The sequence below is a fragment of the Aedes aegypti genome, chromosome 3 (genome assembly GCF_002204515.2).
Source record: "Aedes aegypti strain LVP_AGWG chromosome 3, AaegL5.0 Primary Assembly, whole genome shotgun sequence".
Lineage (NCBI taxonomy): Eukaryota > Metazoa > Arthropoda > Insecta > Diptera > Culicidae > Aedes > Aedes aegypti.
In genome coordinates, this window is record NC_035109.1 from 181,742,230 (window position 1) to 181,763,021 (window position 20,792).

A 20,792-nucleotide genomic window follows, 5' to 3' on the forward strand; every position below is an offset into this window, starting at 1 on the left:
AGCACTTCCACACTGTGACTTCCATCGATAAAATGGACTTCACCCCGAGAGAGTACAGCAGACCCAAGAAGTACGAAATGGTGCCAATGTATCCCGATATAGTTACCAACGAGTCTCTTGCTGCCAAGGTTGTATCAGAGTCTGTTCGGGAGGAACTTTCTGATCAATCCTGTGCGACCCAACTTCTTCACGAGGTGACATCTATTATACAACTGGTGTTTGACCGCGACTACCTGGCATCCAGTGGAAATCCGAGTGAGTGCACTGTGGTTAATAGCAACTAAGTAGAGTTAATTGCAGAAGATCACGGCAGACTGTCGTTTGTAAAGCCTTCGGGTGTTACGACTGCTACCAACCAATCGGAGCTCGCTCAGAAGGAGCCCTCTGAGCAACTAGCGAGCGTGAAGACATCATCAAGTCAGCTGATGCTCTTCACTCATCAGAGATTCGATGAAGGAAGGAGAAGTGCCCTACTTCAAAACAAGTGAATTTTAATGCATACAGTCTAAAAACTGTTGCGTTCTTGGAAGGAACTGGCAACATGTCGAATGAAACACCAAGTCTAAATCAACCAAGGACAGCGAGGAAATGGCACACAAAACCAGTCAAGCCACCACCTGTGACTTATGCGAGCCATCCGACATCTGCAGAGCACACTAGATTGTTTAACTGGCAAATGAAGTTTAACCAACAAAAAGGATGTCTCAACCTCTGTCTCCCTGAACCGGTCAAGCAGTGGAGCAGCCTGCCGTTTAGACTGAGGCTGCTGAACGAAGATACGTCTCCTTCCAAAGAAATGAGTCCAAATGACGAGAAGGACACCAACTCAGGAAGCCTGGCGTCGAGTAGCAATGGCTTGCGTCTCACAGCTCTCGATCAGCGTCATCAGTATGCGCTCACAAAGGAAGAGACGACCGGAGACACTAACGGACACATAGCAACGTGTCGTCCAGCGTCGATTGCCATGAAGTTTTGCGGTAGAACCCTGCTACATTCCATCTAACAGAGGAGGTCTTATAACGTGCAGCCAATGCACCAACTGTTGTACATTTTGAAGCCCCAGAGTGAACCATGGCAATCTCTAAGGCATCTCGAAGACAGACAAACCTGGTGTGTAGCTCAACGAATCCTCGTGGAGGAATGTCAGAAGACCTCCGAGTGGTCGATGGGGAATCGTCCATCGTCGGAACCAGCCCTGCACCGCTTTCTATCTTTCTAACGACGAAGGAAGAAAGACTCTGCTACGACCAACCAGAAACCAGAGAAGACAACTGTCATCGTATGCCAGTGCTTCGCACGAGTTCTTGCCGGCCCGGGGGGAGTATGGTCGCGCCGAAATCGACCGCTCCGATAGATTTTCCCTCTAACCTGAGTGACAACCTGATGTGTCTCATAGAGAACGATTTACCACCCATTTTGTCACAGATAGTTAGTAAACAACATCCAACAGCGACGCTAAACCCGAACCAGCTGATAATGACAGATGTCAATGAGTGAACGTCAACCAGGTAGAACTCAGAAGGGGTGTGCAGCGAATGATAGAGTGAGTTACTCTCTCTCTCTGACAGTGTAGCCAGACGGGTTGATTTCACCTAGATGTTTTGGAATATTCCATACGAGAATTCTGCCGAAGGTTCCAGAAATCTTCCGTCGAGACGAAACAAACGGAACAATTTGACCCGGCTTACGGTCAAGTGTGAAACTGAAGTGAAGTAAACCGAGCTGGCTAAGGCTCAATAGTGATAGTGAATAAAGTGGAAAAGTAATCTCTAGTCCTCCTTTGACCAGTCTCGTCCTTTTAACGTTACTATTCCATATTAAACACCTTACCTCAACTCCTTCACTATGTCTTCCGGCACCAATTCTGCTTTCCGGCTTTTCTCACTTCACACCACGCGAACAAAGACCGACGATCGCAATTTCAAACAAATTAGTACGTAAACAAAGAACGTCTCTTTTAACTATTTTACACTATATCACCACTATAATAGAACATACCGACTGCGCCATGTCGTATTCTTTCAAAAATCTAAACAATTTTGTTAGTTTTCACATACAGTGACTCAACCTCATTTTCGTACGGGGCACTGTTTCCATATCAAGTAGGTTTAAAACTAATAAATGATTTACGGACTTCGATATACTTTATCAATTACGAAGGTCGTAGGTGTCATCTATTACTCGGCAATCATAATCATATTTATTCGCTCAAATCTTTAGAATAATGGAAAAGTATTGAATTTGTGTCTAAAATTGAGCCAATCCCATATTCGTACACCTTACAAAAATCAAACATACAACATCCAAAACTATTTTTTTTATGCTAGATGATTGCTCAATATCTTCATTACGTTGTTCAGATGTAGTAGAGTACATTTGAAAAAAATATAAGCGGACATATTTGAAACTTAAGAAAATTTAAGAAAAATACCTCTTTTCCAGTGTTTTTTTGCTAAAAATAATCTAGTAAGTCGAAAAATAACGTATTTTTTCCAGGTTCACTTCATTATCAATTATTACTACTAATACTGAACGAGTTTCAAAAACTTATAATCAGTTTTAGAGTACTTACGAGTGGTTATCGGTATCTCATACTTCACAATCTTGGTTAATATAACATTTAGAAAAAAATCTAAAACCAAAAATTTTAGTCAATTACTTTCAGTTTGGCTCTTAAATAGATGTACATAATCCATAGTTAATGTTCCTATCTAAAAAATGCGCAATTATTATTTTTATCTCATATTTTACTACCAAACATTATCATAGAGATTGATATAATATATATTATTGCCGTAACCGCAACACATGCGTTATTTGAAATGATGAAAACAACACGTTATATTCTAGTAAAAAGTATATCAATGCTCTCCACCCATTTGGAATATTTTGTATTTTTATTATAAAATAAATAAACCGCAGGAAAGGGTCATATTTTGAGTATAATCAGAATAAGAATTAAATAATAATTGAATATTGGGATAACATCAATCATGTGAAGCGTGAAAGTATGTACAGCATAGTGTAGGGTAATTTGTTGTAAAACGAAGTTCTTAGTTAAAATTCTTTCTGCTGACAAGTTTGAAACTAATCTTTTACTGTTGTTTAGAACAAAAATTCGGTTTACATTGTTTGAAAATAATATTTCAGAAGAGTTTTGAAATTATGACACAATCATTTTCTATAATCAAGGAGGATAAAATTTTTTATGAATTCTGTAAACATAATATATTTCAAACAAAACTCTTTTAGTGCTCATGAATATATTTTTTAGATTGAATTCTACAACAAAAATTAATGCTATTGTTAGAATTATTTAATTTTATAGCAAAAATCAATGAAAAATTGTATTTCTAAAAATTTTACCTAAGTTTCATATATGTCCGCTTAAAAATTGTCCAAATGTACTCTACTACGTCTAAACAACGTAATATAGTAAATGAACAATCACATAGAGCATTATAATTCAGTTAGGAATGTTGTATGTTTAAATTTTGATAGGTGTACGAATATGGGATTGGGTGAATTTCACACACAAATTCAATACTTTTCCATTAATCCAAAGATGAATGTAAATGAAAACATTTTATGGCTGTCAAATACTAGATGACACCTATAGCCATCAATATAGATAAAGCATTTCAAACTCAATATATCATTTCATAGTTTTTTACTCACTTGATGTGACGCCAGTGTCCCGTACGAATATGAAATTGGGCCATTGTAATTAGCCATATTTTATATTTTTTCTTTTCAAAACAAACCCGATCACAAACCGCGCTAAAATTCGTCAATTGACTTAGGATGCGCACCAACATATCTCAATGCGAGTGCGCTGCCGAAAACTTTCCATCTCCTTTCCTCATTCGCTCTTTGGTTTCTCTCACCATCCACAGTGGCGACTCTATCGACGTATTTCATTACTGTATCGATTCGGCTCACTCGCTCTGCATCTTCGTGTTCATCTTTTATCACTTGTACTTGGACCGGACGTAGAAACTGTCATGTGATTTGCTCTATAATACTACACACCCGTGTGTTTCTTTCCTGCAAGAAAGAAAATCCCGTTTGAGGCACTGCGGCGCCTCAACAACCCCTATTTCATAAAACCAAAAGAGCCGTTTAAATTTAAATGTTTGCAAACGTAATGCAGCCTACAGACGACTCAGACTGTTTGACAAACATTGACTCCGCTCTTAGGTTGATGCTATGTTTGACCGTGTGTGCTACTTGAGGAACTAATTTGACAGTTTGTGAAACCAATTTTACTGTTGGCGAAAATCAAACGAGTTTGATTTGGCTCAAACCACCGGTGGGCGGAGTCAAATATTTGACGGATATTGATGTCAAATGTCTGTACGGATGTTGCACAAACATCGACGTCATAGCATGTCAAATTGAAGCTTCGGCGCCCCATGAACTGCACATGCAGATGGGTGGCAAATCAAAATGCGTGAATTTACGTAGCGTCGGCAACATGGTGATCTAGCATATATGCGTTCTTGAGTACTATATATTTCACTAGCCTTTACATCAGGAATTTCATCAGGAATTGCTCCAGGTGATGCTGCAGGAATTTGTTTATGATTTCTACCATAATTACTTAATGGTTTTAATTCGTCATGATTACACCCGGCGTTCCTCCAGAAAGTAAATAAAGATTTTGCTAAGTGAATTAACTAGGAATTACTGTGAGAATTCCTTTAGAAATGCACACCAAAATTTTTCCTGGAATTTCTCACAGGATTCCATAAGGAGTTCCTCAAGGGATTCCAACAGAAGATTTTCAAGGGATTCCATCACAAGTTTCTCTAGGCAATCCTTTAAAAGTTCTTCCAGAGATTTCATCAGGAGAATTTTAAAAGTTTCCATCATATGTTTTGTAGGATTTTTTCAATTAAAAGTGCATCAGGTCGATAACAGCTTTCTCGGGAGGCTCACAAGACTTCTTAGAGCGACGATGGACGGTGTGCAGAACTGCGGGCTAAGACAAGGTGATGGACTTTCGTGCCAGTTGTTCAACATTGCTAGAGAGTGTCATGCGGAGAGCCGTATTTAACAGCCTAGGCACGATTTTCACAAGGTCCAGTCAATTTGTTTGCTTTTCTGCTGACATGGTTTTAATTGGAAGAACATTTGAAATGGTGGTAGAAATATACACCCGCCTGGAACGCAAAGCAGCAAGTGTCGGACTGATGGTGAATGCGTCGAAATCAAAGTACATGCTGGTGCACAGTGCCGAACGCGACAGGCCTCGCCTAGGAACCAGCGCGCTGGTTCTCCGAAGAAGATTGGTTCATCTCTTATTATTGTCTTGCTTAACTTTTCTACATTTTTGGATAAAAAAATACTCATCCAATAAATATTTTTTTATAAATCATATCTGGAATTTTATCACTTTTAGCAATATTTGACATGGAACGACCGTTTGTAGGCTTACTACTTCAAACTACGCTTTCATCACTGCCACCTTCATCATTTTCGATCATATTTCACAGGGAGTGGAGTCGGAAAAGTGTCCGAGTTTCACAAAGGCACTGGAAAACGAGGCCCCGGTTTACACCCCAAACAAGGAAACACTAGCCGACGGCCTGGCTGTGCCGCAAGTGGGCTACAATGCATTCGCTACTACCGTACCACTGTTGGACAAGATGATTGTTGTCAAAGAAGAATGGATTGCATTGGCTATTTTGAGACTGGTCGAGCAGGAAAAATGCGTTGTAGAGGGGGCCGGTGCTTCGGGTTTAGCAGCGATACTTGCCGGTCATTTGGATGAGTTCAAAGCAAAGAGGTAGGCTGCATTTAGAGTTTGATACTGTAGCTGTGTTAACCTATTCAGCTGGATGTTTCCACTGATAATTACGTGCCCAACATGCCAATCGATTACATATGTTTTCGCTCGTGTCAAGCGTTGTTAACCATCGTTGTACTCGTCAAATAAATATAGGCTAAATATGTTCATAAAATTATCTGCCTGGTACCGTAAAATGGTGTAACTTTGATAGTTTTTTCGAAGAAAACTTGAAAATTTATGCATGCTGTTTCAAATATTTTTAATTTTAATTTTTAAAACAAGTACTGGCATCCTAGTAACTTTGATAACGGAGCATAAATCAAACAAAATTGAATGAATTACGAACATTTACACGGCATTGCATACCTCTAGGCGTTTATCGTTATATGGAAATTTCTGACTTAGATTAGAAAAATGGTTCCAGTTTGTTAAAATGGTTCTCGCTAAGAAATTGGAGACCATATTCAAGTTCTATTATAACAAGGCTGTCAAATATAAGTGATGAACAATTTAAAACTACATCAAATAGTGATCGTAGAACAGGTTGTTCGTAAACGTTTCGAAATTGCTAAACTTACATCAATTTTCAATATTCGTATATTAAGTCTCAAATGTTTTCGATTCAAATGAAAATAGCTCTGACGTAAAGTGTCATACTAATATTCTTTACTTCTGCATTCGTTTTGTTTAACTTATTAAAAGATATTATCTTATTTCGTTTTGTATGTGGTGGGTCCCGCACTATCAAAGTTACCCCGTTTTACGGTACTGGCATCCTAGCTATCGATTGCAGTCGATAGATTGCCAAAAGATTTATTTGGAATGAAGATATAATTTTTCATATAATCAAAAGTCGGTTTTCTGTTTTGGGGTTACTTTGATAATGGAGTATATATCGAACATTGAATGAATTCCGTACCATTTATAATGCACTGCATACCTCTAGGCGTGTAACGTTATATGGAAATTTCTAACTTAGATTACAAAAATGGTCCCAGTTTGTGAAAAATGCTTTTGGCTAAGGGATTTGAGACCATATTCAAGTTCTATGATAACTAGGCTGTCAAAACTGCATTAAATAGTGATTGTAGAACAGATTGTTTGTAAACATTTCGAAATTGCTAAAGTTTTATCAATTTTTAATATTTGTATACTTAGTCTCAATTGTTCTCAATTCAAATGAAAATATCTCTTTTGTATTTTGTCTTGATTATTAAACTTCTTAGGTGATGTTCCACATGCATAACACTTCTAACAATGCACTGCAAACTTTGCCATCCACCATGCTACTACCATCGTGTGGCTAATGTAGATTTTCGTGGATTCCGAATTTAGAGCGATTGTTAAATCCAAAGTTTTGTTTGCTCATCTGCATGCCTCTTTTCGTGTATTGTAAGCTCAGTAGTTTTCTTAGCAAACTGGATCCTTATTGGTCGATAGAGTCGGGTAGAAGATGTGGGATCGTTTTGCCTGACTACTTTGGATGGGCAGTTCCTCACGCGCATTTGTATGGGAACCAATGATGTCATTAATATAGAGCTATCGTCAGAATCATTGCCTGCCTGCATATTTTGTTTGACCCGTCGAATCCCCACTTTGAGACAAGCTCGTTTACCTCGTTTTGAAGTTGAAGTACAGCAATCTCAATTGCTGTGTGGTCTACAAGAGCTTGTAGAGTAGCTGTAGCTGCCAAAGGATATATTTGGAGAATGTTGCACATTTTGTTATTTTGTCTCAATTTTAGCCACAGGGATTTGGAAAAATGGCCATCAACGTAGATGCTAAATGCTGCTTACGTAAGCTTTCGTGCAGCTTTAGAGGGTGATACGTTTTGATTTTCCCAAGCTTTCCGTATTAAAGTTGACCGTGTTGGAATGGAGAGCATTGCTTCCGTTAGAAGCTTACCTGCATCATTATTGTCTTGACTTGACTGCGAGCATTCATCTGGGCTGCAAATGAAAGCTCAGACGCAGTTCCTTCCTGCTTGGTGTCTGATATACGTCTTCGCTTACTCCTAACCGATAGTTGATCGAAAGGTTTTGTTGAATATTTCCTTCCAACAGAAGGTAATACAGAAAACGACTCTTAAGAAATCAATGTTTTGTAACGGGTTTGGAACAATGTAATGTTTCAGTTACAAAGTCGCCATTTTTGATGTATGTTCGAGCAAAACCAGATGACGAAATTTTTGTGCTTTTAGGCGTAAAACTACCTTCTCCAATTTTCTTCATCACATATTCCACAATTTGAGCTTCTTCTCTTCAGCAGAGGCAGCCAGCCACACACAAAACAATTCCGACATTTTAATCATTTGTATATGCTTCGAACACACTTTTAAATATAAGACAAACTGAAATTAATTGATATTCGAGACATATGTTGACAATATGATTTATAGCTTGACAAAGAGCGTGTCTATGTAGTTGTGTAGTTGTTTCACTTGTTTTAGTTTGAACCCTATTGTGGTCATTTGGGAAACAAGGTCACTGGATATCGGTTATAATGCAACGATACCTTTCGACGAATTAAAATTTATTGTTTTACAGCCAGAAGTGATTAAGGTGGTTTTTTTTTCCTGTTTTTCTTAGTGGTTGAAAATTACGTTGAAATTTATAATATTTTTGGGCGTATTCAGATTCTATGTGGAATAGTTAACATTGTCAGCAAAATAAGCTTATCACTTACCTCACCATACAGCCTAAGTTGCATAGGTTTTTAAAAATGTTCGGATGAAAAATTTTATCGCGCTGCACTACTATTTCTTCAATTTCCCAAACAACCACTCTCTCACAAGATTCCACGAACACATTCTTTAACAACAACGCACAATTTTCAGCCAGTCCACTTTATAACATTTTGCTCACTTTGAAATTGTTAACGCCTTTTTAATAACACAGAAAGTTAGCATTTAGGGTTATTACAAGAAAACTCGCGACAAAGTTTTCAAAATCACGAAAACTGAATTGAAATTCAAAGTTGGAACTCGTCAACGTCAATCGTTTTCCGTCCGGTAGCTCACAACTACTCTCATATTGGTCAATGTGTGATACCCCACTTCGTTTCATCTGATCCTTTAGGTTGCTAGTATTATACTGCGGTGATCCCAATGGGACATGAAAAAAATCGCGAATTTTGCATACATACTCAATCAAAATTTAGAGAGATTCTTACTATCATAATCAATGTAACTATCATAAAATGTTACTATCATAAAACGATATATCATTTCCACAAAAATGACGGAATATTAAAACAAAACGACTTAAACTTGCTTACATAGCTGTCTTTTGGTAATCAGCTGGCTTTTTTAAACAGACGTCCAAAAATCTGCTCAGCTTAGACATGATTTCTGTAAGATGTCGCGCGAGTTGATATATTTTAGAACACGATAGATATTCCGTCTTATTTTATGGTGATAGAATTTAAAGGTAAACGACATTTGAATATGATTTATTCGTGCTGTTCGGAATTTGAGTCAAGGTGTTCGGAATATGAGACAGAATGAACACAGTGTTCGACATTTGAATCAAAATGATGTTTCAAACTTTTACGTTAAAACAATACTAATACTGTCCTTGATGTTTTAAAAAACTTTGCTGATGAGTTGAACTTTCTATCTCACATGGATCAAAAGATAGAACTTGCTTATAAGGTTCAATTTAACATACATACTAGCAACACCTAGCGGCTAAATTTTGAAAAAAAGGGTATATCTTCCGGATGTCCTAGACGTTCTGAAAATCTTTGCTGAAGACTTCAACTTTCTATCTCATATGGACCACAATATCGAACTTGCTTAAAATGCACAAGCTTGACTACGTCATTACAACTGGACAATGGCACACGAAGCGAATTAGAAACCAATAGACTGATATCACTTTCGGTAGCACTGTTGTCAATATTAGTGAAGTATAACGAAAACTCTCCACTCTTATTCCCGTTCTCAGTTTTCGATGAGCAGCAAGCGATCTCATTGGAATCATCATAGGTCACTTTAGGTGAAGAAACAGGCGTTGAGTGTCGATGTCGGGCAACTGGATCTGACTTTCGAACATCAGCAAACGTTTTCACTATTTCTGCTGCTGCGGACTTTAGTTGAAGTATTTCACCTTCCACATCCATGAATTTGTGTTGATCGGTGCTAGTAGAAATATCGGCAGTCATACGTTCTCTAGTTCTGCAGAATAACGTCATACACGGATCGCAGAGCCAAATAATGTTCTTTGAAAAGGCACACAGGTCTGCTTCAGATACACCAACACAGTTTGCATGAAAGTATTTTGCGCATCTTCCTTCACATACTGTGTATAGTTCGGTATCCAAGCTGATGATTGAACAACATTTCTCACAGTTCTTTTCCATTATCAATCCGCAAGAATGGCTGTCACACGGTATCGATATTGATTTTTTTCCCGTAGAGATTTCGAGTATAACCGGAGCTTAAATGATTATCTCGTATAGTGTTGATCGCAACATGCAATAATTTTCAACCGGATTGAGGTTTAGCAGTATAAGGTTCGTAATAACACAGAAATTATCAATACAACACGGAGCAAGAACGAACGGGCCGGCAGTAGCTACAACAGTCACACAGGGTGTTTCAATATTCAGCTGAGTGCTATTTCAAGCTGATACTTTTTCAAACGAGTCCGTATTTATGACGAGAAGTGTATGTTCATGGAAAGGGAGTAGCAAATTTTATTTGCACCTCGAGATGTTTGTCATGAATTATAAAGTGGTTCTGACCAATTTGAGGCACTTGCTAACAGGCTCCTACAGGGAATTTCTGCCGTTGAGTGAAGACTTAAATATCATTTTGCATTTGTGTGAAAAAACCTCGAATCCGAAACTGCAACAGGTGACACATTTTGTCAAATAGATCACTTCATTCAATTTTTTTTCTAAATTTTGATAGTTTTTTTTATATCCCCATCATTTTAATTCAGCGGTACCCTAGATTCTCCAAAAATGTCAGACCTAAATCCGAAACCTCCCCCGAATTGAAAATTGTCATTGCGTGAATCAAAAATATAACTCTTTTGTGATTTTTCCTGACAATTTCATCAAATTCGAACGAATGATTGTGAAGTTACATAATTTCGAAACTTCGATGTTGGCACCGAGTACCTACCGGCGAGGTTAAAAACATCTTGAACCGCGAAATACGCCTCATAGGTAGGCAATATCCTAACGATATTTGACATTATTCATAGTAATTCGTCAATTTTCTTGAATTGATGTATTGAAAATGTTTACAACGGGATCGCTTTCGACGATGCCGTATTTAGTGAACAACGCATTTTATTTGCTGATATCATTCTCACGTGAGTCATTAATGTTTGGTAGTGTTTGGTGGTAGTCATACATAATCATGAAAATCATTGTTTCGGAAAGGTAAAAAGCCTACGCATAAAAAAAAATAATAGAAATTGGGTGGGTAATGTCTGTTACATTACCGCGGGGTTGACGTAGGACTACTATGGACACAAATTCGATCAATTCTGGGTCAGACTCTAACAACAGTGCGGTAGCTTTTTGCAGATGATACGATGGTTGATGATAGAAGATAGGTGCTGTGATTGTATTCAGAGTATTCAATTGCGTTATGGTTTTAAGGGAGATTTGTCATTTGATATAGAAGCTTTTTCTGAGTTTCGGATTTCAAAGTAAAATACTTTTAAAAAAAAATTAGTGGGGGTTGTGTACAAAACACGACCACATGACGTTAACTACGCCATGTGATTTGCTGCATTTGAATTTAAGTCAATTGTCATAATTGCAACCTTCCTTAAGCTATAATTCAGAATGTAATGGTTTTTGAATTTAAAAACATTCGGAGAATTGTCCCAGTCATAGATATCGTCATCGCCACCATAAATTTCAATTTGTCATACTGTCAATTCTTCTTCTTCTGCTTGGCATAACGTCCTCACTGGGACAGATCCTGCTTCTCAACTAAGTGTTCAATGAGCACTTCCACAGTTATGATGACTAACTGAGCTTTCTTTGCCAAAGTTGTCATTTTCGCATTCGTACATCGTGTTACAGGTACGATAAGACTTTATGCCCAGGGAAGTCAAGAAAATTCCAATTCCAATTCCAATCGAACTCAGACACCTTCAGCATGGCTTTGCTCTGTAGCCGCGGACTCTAACCACTCGCCTAAAGAAGGTTCCTATTGGCAATTGGCAATTATCCATAGCAAATCAGATATTGGATGATGCTACGTGAAAAATTACGAGATTTTAGCAAGCATGTGGTATACACATGAGGAAATATTACACGATTTACTCTTTAGTACACATTTGTTCGCCCTGAAAACGGCCGATTGAACGTTGAGATTCGAGTAACACGGACACACATTTTGACTTAAGTGGCGAACTCGCCAAGGGCGTAAACCCACACAAATAAAGATAAATTATAATACACCTTTTGACGGCGCATATGTTGGAATCCTCCCAGTCCTATGAGGTTTACGGTAGCGATGACGATGGGCGCTTCTACGAATGGCTTTGGCTGATTTTATTCAGTCATCTCGTACAAATCTTGCGTTGGCGTACCGATTCCTGCAGGGCCAATTCTGGAAGCGCGAGTCAATCTACAAATCTTGAGCGAATGCACGAACCAGACGCTGGATTTGCAGCTTGATGATCAAGAGCTCGGTGGCAAAGATAGCGAGGGGAGCTGAGCAGGTTCGGCGGACCTCTTACCAGCTCGAAAGCGAAAATGGAATGAAGCCGAATTCGACGGCGGCATTTACAAATTACGTAACGCTCTAGGGGGGGGGGGTGCGTAGTAGACTTAAGCGTTACGGTTCATACAGAGATTTGATTTTTTTTTCATACAAAATGCGTTACGGAGAAGGGGGGGTAGGGGGTCAACAATTTTCAATTTTAACGTTACGTAGTTAATGGATGCTGCCCATGCTTTTTACCCTTAGAATGGCAGATGGTGCTCCTCCTTTTCGTTTTCTTTGCTTTCTGGGATATAGGCTATATGAAACTGATGTCTTGGCAAGGGATGTACAAGATGAGCATTATGCTGCTATTGCATCCTGACGGCACTGCAACAGCGTCCTCAGAAGCATCCTCGAATTGTCGTATTGTCGATTATTCATAATAAATCAGATATTTTATTATGCTACGAGATGAAATAAGAGATTACAGTAAGTATGTGGAAATATTGCACAAAAAAACTCTTTAGTACAATTTTTTGTTGGCTCTGAAAAGGGCCGAATGAATTATTGAATTCGAGTAACACGGACACGTTTTGACGGTGCACTGGTTGAAATCCTCCTCGCCCGATGAGGTTTGCGGTGGCGGCTTTTTCATCGCGTTAGTCTTTCAAACTTGGTGGGGTTTTTGTTTAGGAACTGCCTTCTTTTTCTCCTCCTTCTTCTCGGATGCTAGCCACAGTTTCCCGGGATTTCACTTCACTTTTGCCAATCTTGCAATCTTGCCGACATCGCAGTTGTAGTTTCCGCCGATCTTCTCTCGGTCGGTCGACGGTCAGTTTGATTTGAGCAAAGCTTAGCTTAGCTTAGCTTAGACTGACTATACATATCAATGGTTGTTATTCCGTGATTGACCGAAGTCAGTGAAAATGCACAAAGAATCAACTAGAAGTTCGGCTGGGATTGGCCATAATCTTCTTTAGTGTGCATAATTCAGTGCCTCTATTTGTACAGGGTCAATAAAGGCGCCGGCCACGTCCTTGCAGTCAGGTGGGATTGGGGGAAGGAATGTTAGTGTGTAACCTTTGCTATTTGGAGACCGTGTTTGCCTCTGCATCTCCACAAAGGTTACTGGGAGGGATGTTCGTTAATGGGGAGGATCGTTGGGTCACAGGATTCACTTTGATAAGCGATTAGACCATGATAAATAATTATTAGTGAGATATAAACATGCTTATATGTAAATATAATATTTTCATTTGATATGAACAATTTCTATGTAGAGGAAAATTATGCCGACACTTGAGGTGACGAACCATTCAAAGTTTGTTGAACAAATACCTACATGTAACATTCCTAACACTCTCATTCTTATGCCGACACTTACAGTGACGAACCATCCAAAGTTTGTTGAATAAAGTGAACCTTTCGCAAGTCTACACTAGTAGTGTCGAACCATTCGAAGTTTTTTTTTTAATTACAAAAATAAAGGTTAAAAGAAAGGGGTATTTGAAAAACAAGTTGAACATAAATAATTTATGAATCAGAGTTTATGTCGACACTCACAGTGACGAACCATTCATAGTTTTTTGGAAAATCATATTTACGATTAAATGTGCAATCATACATATCGTATAGATTATAAATAGTAGCATGAAACGAGCTCACCAATTGATCCGTCATCCCTGGCTGAGCAGCAACAATCCACTTTCAGCTCCACTCGTTTGCTCGGCAATATAAAAGCACTCAGAGAAAATTGGCGCGCGACCCGAGATCTTGCCCTCATCGCCCGCCCCCGCAGGAGCAAGCGTCAAGGTCGAAGGATCAAACATTATTCGGTCAGTTTGATTTGAGCAAAGGAAGACAAAAGGGGGGGGGGTATCCTTCGCTATCGATGTCTGTGCCTGAGAAGCACGCCCAGTCAGAGCAACCGACCTGTTGCCTGCTGAGGTGCGATCCAAGCGGAGAGTGAAAAACAAATCACGTCAACTTTTCTCTAGCACTCCTTTTGCCACAAGCCGACATGTGCAAAGACTGTAACAAAAATCTTCTCATATATTATTTCTAGGAATCTTTTTTTAAGTTATTTTTCTGGGAAATCTTGCGGTAGTACATCTGAAAATCGCTCCGCGAATTGGTCAAGCAAATACTCCGGGATTAACCTAAGAAATTTCTGCAGGAACTTTTTTCGAGAATTCCTTTAGTGATTTCTATAGATTTTGCTTCAAGTGGGGGTAAAATAGCCGTAGCGGCAAACGTGCAGCTATTAAGCAAGATAAAGCTGAGGGTCGTAGATTTGAATCCTACCGGTCGAGGATCTTTTCGCGAATTTAATATTCTCGATCTCCCACGGCATAGAGTGTCTTTGTGTTCTACATGAAATACGTATGCAAAAAATGATCAATTTGCAAAGAAAGCTCTCACTTAATAACTGTTGAAGTGCTCAAAATTGGCTTTAGGAATTCCCCAGGGAAACATTCCAGGAATCATTCCGGGGATACTAATCCACGAATTCCTCCTAATATGCCTTCATAAATTCCTGCGGAAATTCTTCAATTTCCAAAAAATTCTGGAGTCATTGTTGAGAATTCTTTCAGCGATTGCTCAAAATATTGCTCCAGGTATTTTTCCAGGATTTACTTAGGGGACTCTTTCATAAATTCCGTTGAAATCTTTTTAGGTAATTACACTAGAAATTCAACAGAGAATAGCTTTGGAAATTATCCAGGAATTTTGTTTTTTTTTTTTTGTTTGAAGAATTCTGATACCTGCAGAGACTCATACAAAAATTCCTCCAAGAGTTCTTCCATTAATTACTTCGGAAATTTTTCCAGAAATTCTTCAAAGAAAATATATCTCTTTTCGAGAATTTTTCCAAAACACTTCCGAGAGTTTCTATAAGAATAACTTCGTGCATTTTTTCAGGAATTCCTCTGAGGATTTATTCCGCGTATTTCCCCAGATAATTATCTGAAAATAACTCAGGTCATTCGTTTAGGAAACTCTGTGAGAAATTCCAATAATATTCTCTTTAAAATTACTTCGTAAATTTCTTCAGTTAGTTTAAGCAATACAGTGAGAGGCAAAATAAAGTGCCCACCTTACCAGTTTTCGAATTTCTCTCATTGATTTGGTTCAAATTAAAGTTAACACACCTAAATCTTTTGTGATATTTTATTTTTGATGTTCTTTTAAAGTTGCACTTACGAAATTTTGATAAAAAAAAAGAATTTTACTTAAAGAAAAAGAAAATCAATTTGTATTGAAAAAAAAGTAGTGACAAAAATAAGTGCCCACTTCCTTCTTGGCCCCAGAAAAGATGATTTAAGAAAAATAAAAAGCAATTTAATAGTTAATGTGTCCTCCTTTGGCCTTAAGGACTTGCTGGAGGCTCTTCGGCATGCTTTTCACCAGGTTTTGTAGGTGTTGTGGATCTAGTTCTTCCCAGGCGCGCTCCAAGGCTTCAAAATAATTATTTTTGTTGGTAACACCAGTTTTTTCAACCCTGGCATCGAGAATCGCCCACAAATTCTCGATGGGGTTGAGGTCTGGGCTTTGTGGAGGCCATTCCAGCGGTTTAATCCGACAAGACCGGAAAAAAGACTTGGTCTTCTTTCCAGTATGCTTCGGGTCGTTGTTCTAGAGAAATATGAATTTCTCTTCAAGGCCCGTCTGGATCAGCGAAACCTCCAGATTTTCCAGCAAGATGTTAATGTAGGAATCTGCCATCATTATTCCGTCGATTTTCACGAGGTTTTCTACTCCACTCCATGAAAAACACCCCCAGACCATCACATTTCCTCCTCCATGCTTCACCGTTCCTTGGATGTGGTGCTCTGCATCACACACGAGCCCGCCGCTCTCGGTTAGACAGCTCGAGCTTCAGGAGCGCCACATCCAAGGAACGGTGACGCATGGAAGTGTGATGTGATGAAATGTGATGGTCTGGGGGTGTTTTTCATGGAGTGGAGTAGGAAGCGTCGTGAAAATCGACGGAATAATGACGGCAGATTCCTACATTAACATCTTGCTGGAAAATCTGGAGGTTTCGCTGATCCAGACGGGCCTTGAAGAGAAATTCATATTTCTCTAGAACAACGACCCGAAGCATACTGGAAAGAAGACCAAGTCTTTCTTCCGGTCTTGTCGGATTAAACCGCTGGAATGGCCTCCACAAAGCCCAGACCTCAACCCCATCGAGAATTTGTGGGCGATTCTCGATGCTAGGGTTGAAAAAACTGGTGTTACCAACAAAAATAATTATTTTGAAGCCTTGGAGCGCGCCTGGGAAGAACTAGATCCACAACACCTACAAAACCTGGTGAAAAGCATGCCGAAGAGCCTCCAGCAAGTCCTTAAGGCCAAAGGAGGACACATTAACTATTAAATTGCTTTTTATTTTTCTTAAATCATCTTTTCTGGGGCCAAGAAGGAAGTGGGCACTTATTTTTGTCACTACTTTTTTTTCAATACAAATTGATTTTCTTTTTCTTTAAGTAAAATTCTTTTTTTAATCAAAATTTCGTAAGTGCAACTTTAAAAGAACATCAAAAATAAAATATCACAAAAGATTTAGGTGTGTTAACTTTAATTTGAACCAAATCAATGAGAGAAATTCGAAAACTGGTAAGGTGGGCACTTTATTTTGCCTCTCACTGTACTTCGAGGAATTCGGCTGAAAAATTTCATCGTTGATTTCTGTAAAAAACTTCCTGGACATTCTTCAAAGTATTCCCACAGGCTATATTCCGGAATTTCCTTCAGCAATTCCTGTAAGTATTTATTTTAGGTATTCTTCTAGAAATATACGGCAACAAATCTTCATGGAATTATTCCCAGAATTTCTCTTAGAACTTCTGGAAGTCTTCAGCGAATTCTTACAGAAATATTTTAGGATACTTGTATGGCAATTTTACCAGGAATTCCCTTGTGAAGTCTTTCCAGGACTCCTCAAAATAGTGTCCTTAAAAATTCTGCAGGTAAAAATTCTCAAAGATTTTTTTGAGAAATTCCTCGTAGAACTTCAGAAGATAATCTCAGCAATTACATGAGGGTCCGAAGGAACTTTTAGAGTACCTCCTAGAGGAACTTCCGGAAGAACTTCTAGACTCTAGAGGAACTTCAGGAGAATCTCCTAGAGGAATTTCCCAAGGAACTCAATACGGAACTTCCGGAGGAACTTGATAGACGAAATTGCTAAAGGAACTGCCTGTAAGAACTTTCGGAGGCACTTTTCGGAGGAACTGTCTGAAGAAACTGTTGTAACTGTAGCTAAAAATAAAATGGCTCCAAATCATCAGTAGACATCTTTAAACTATAAATGATGCCAACTGAATCGAGTTGGTTTGAACTCTGGCTACATTTTGTTTTCCTACCGTTTCAAAATGTTAGTGTACGGTAACACAACGAAACATTCAGCATCCTTAGAAGTACATGCTATTCGGTACCGTCCTGATCACATTCACCCCAATGATTAATTTAACCCTGGGTTAGGGTACCAATCGTGAAAACTATCTTCCACGACTATTCATCAAGCAGAGCGATACATTTTTATGTTCAGGGTTCATAGTTTTAAACGATTGAAAACTGATTGGAAAGCACTCCATGAGACGTCTTCCCATAGAAATTTATTACAAATGTATCGAAAGACTTGCTTTTTAAACCATGAAATCGATAATCTTCCTTCCTACAGATCACTGTAAGCCAACTCGTATCACATAATCCGATTAACAACGTTATCCTTAATACTTTCACCAGGGTAGTGCTTCTGATATGCGGCGGAAACATCGACACCACAATTTTCGGACGGTGCCTTGAACGTGGTCTTGCGGCAGACGGTCGGTTGCAAAGGTAATTCGATAACAGCATTAATGCACACATTCACTGCACGTTACGTGGGTTTACTTTTCCCATTTATTTCTGGTGGTTTTGCAGATTTACAGTAACAGTTAGCGATGGTCCGGGCGGTGTATCGAAGCTCTGTAACTTATTGGCCAAACTTGGTGTTTCCATTAAGGATATAATGCACGAACGTGCGTTCATACGAGATATCCACAGCGTAGAGGTAAGTGTTGCAAATGGGGTTTGTGGGTGACTAGACAAAGTTGATATTAGACTGGGGGAGAGGGTTGCATCTAGTGGTACCCCCCGAATGGGGTAAACGTGACACATAAAGTTTTATCCTTTACCTATGATGGTCAGCTTTTCAACCCACAGTGGGATTACTGATGGAAATTCAATTCTCGAATGCTAATGAGACGTATAATGATTTAAAATGACCGTTTAGGATCCAATGTTGGAGATGCCAATCTTGAATAGTTTGATGCACATCAAGAAATAAAATGAAACATTACATCATTTTCAATTCACATTACTCGCATGGTGAAAATTTAGCTCTATTACATACGAAATTTTGCAATGAAATAGTTTAAACGCCTGATTTTACTCAAAATTCATAAGGCAAGTCATGTGTGGCGACAGCGATGTAATATTAAGGTTTATTTATTACTGTGTGAATAATAATTTCCAACAATCAAGCAAAAATCCATTTCTGTAAGCTCAACCACTGTGCGTTTGTTGAAACGGATGTGGCTGATCCCGTACAAGATTCCACCCAAAGAGTTAGGTTCTGATGGTGGACATAATACTGACCAAGTAGCAATAAGGTGAAACCATTCGTCTTTCTGCATTCAGTGCACGTCAGTTGGATCCGGTACATAGATGTGGTAATACCGTGTTTAACTTTTCATTTCAGGTTAAAGTTGTCTGTGAAACACGTGACTGGATCCATTCGCAAGAGATGCGGAACGCATTGCAGGAAACATATGACAATGTTTGCTTCTACGACCTACCCATGGCTATTTGACAAGGCAGCAAGTATATTAGTTTTCAATTAGATTAGCTTAGATAACCTGGTGTCAAATTACAAAGAAGAAGTCAAAATGAAGAATAATTTAAAAGAAGTTCATAGCCATAATAAGCATGGTTTTCAGTGTTGTTATGCAAAATACAACTAAGACCACTAAACAGTTAAGGTTATAAAAACATGTGAGAATGAAATTTGTCGGTAAAAGGTACGAATGTTGATTTATCCATGAAGAGTAGATGAAATGTCACAGTCTCAAATCAATGGATTATGGTCTTTGTTGACGGACAGGTCTCCCGCAACATGGAATCTAATAATACAGTTTTCCTATTCTTCTTCTTATTCCTATTCTTGGCATTAGCGTCCTCACTGGGGCAGATCCTGCTTCTCAGCTTAGTGTTCTTATGAGCACTTCCACAGTTATAAATTGAGAGCTTTCTTTGCCAATGTTACCATTTAAGAATTCGTGTATCATGTGACAGGTACGGTGATATCCTATGCCCAGGGAAGTCAAGGAGATTTTCATTACGAAAAGGTCCTGGACCGACTAATAGAAACACACAGTCTGTAAGACTTTGTTCAATTTAAGAGTATCGGAAACCATTTGAGAAAATATCAGCTACTACACGTTCACATGAATTTTGCCATAAAAAATCATGTAGAAGAGCGAAGTAGCAATAATGGACTGATTTTATAAAATAATTTAAGAGGAGTAAAGTCGGAAAATTATTTAAGAGGATTAAAATCAGCTTAAATACATAGGGATGAGGGTTCAAAGGAGCCAAACTCCGAATTTCAAAGGTACAAATTTAGGAATACAAAAAAATCTCTGAACTGGTGATATATCGACATGTTAACTTTGAGTTTTTAAAATATTTTATAAACTGAAGTATGAACAACTGAACTCATTTTTGATATCATACAGCAAAGCAAATATAGTTTTTTGCTCATAAAATCGATTATTTTCGAATAATGTGCTTAATTCAAGGGAAATTGCCTACATTTAGGCGTATTGGGCAGATTTTCAAAGTTTAATTTTGCAATAAAATGATCAATTACTCGAGTTGTAAGAATTTTTATATCATTTTTAGATTCAGGAGACCCAAATTCAGTAGATAGGGAAATGTTTATCCTTTTATTACTTACTTACTTATTTGGCTTTACATCAATTATCTTGATAAAGCCTCGCCAACAATATTTCGCCAATTCCCTCGGTTCATGGCCGCTTCTCTCCATCCTCGACTGTGACCCACGCTCTCCAGGTCCTGGTGTACCTGGTCAATCCACCTAGCTCGCTGCGCCCCACGCCTTCTTGTTCCGACCGGATTCGTGGCGAACACCATCTTTACAGGGTTGTTGTCCGGCATTCTTGCAACATGCCCTGCCCAGCGTATCCTTCCAGCTTTAGCTACCTTCACGATACTGGGTTCGCCGTAGAGTTGAGCGAGCTCGTGGTTCAT

General features: G+C 38.6%; 1 protein-coding gene across 1 annotated transcript in view; it reads left to right on the forward strand.

Annotated features, from left to right (window-relative positions):
• Positions 1-19,543, forward strand: part of LOC5578556 (L-threonine ammonia-lyase) — a 38,325-nt gene extending 18,782 nt beyond the window's left edge. The window contains exons 6-9 of the mRNA XM_001663898.2: positions 5,499-5,791; positions 18,225-18,317; positions 18,402-18,531; positions 19,222-19,543. Of these exons, the coding sequence (XP_001663948.2) occupies positions 5,499-5,791; positions 18,225-18,317; positions 18,402-18,531; positions 19,222-19,332 (627 nt within the window). The 3' untranslated portion in view covers positions 19,333-19,543. The remainder of the gene's footprint in view (positions 1-5,498; positions 5,792-18,224; positions 18,318-18,401; positions 18,532-19,221) is intronic.
• Positions 19,544-20,792: the final 1,249 nt, after the last annotated feature.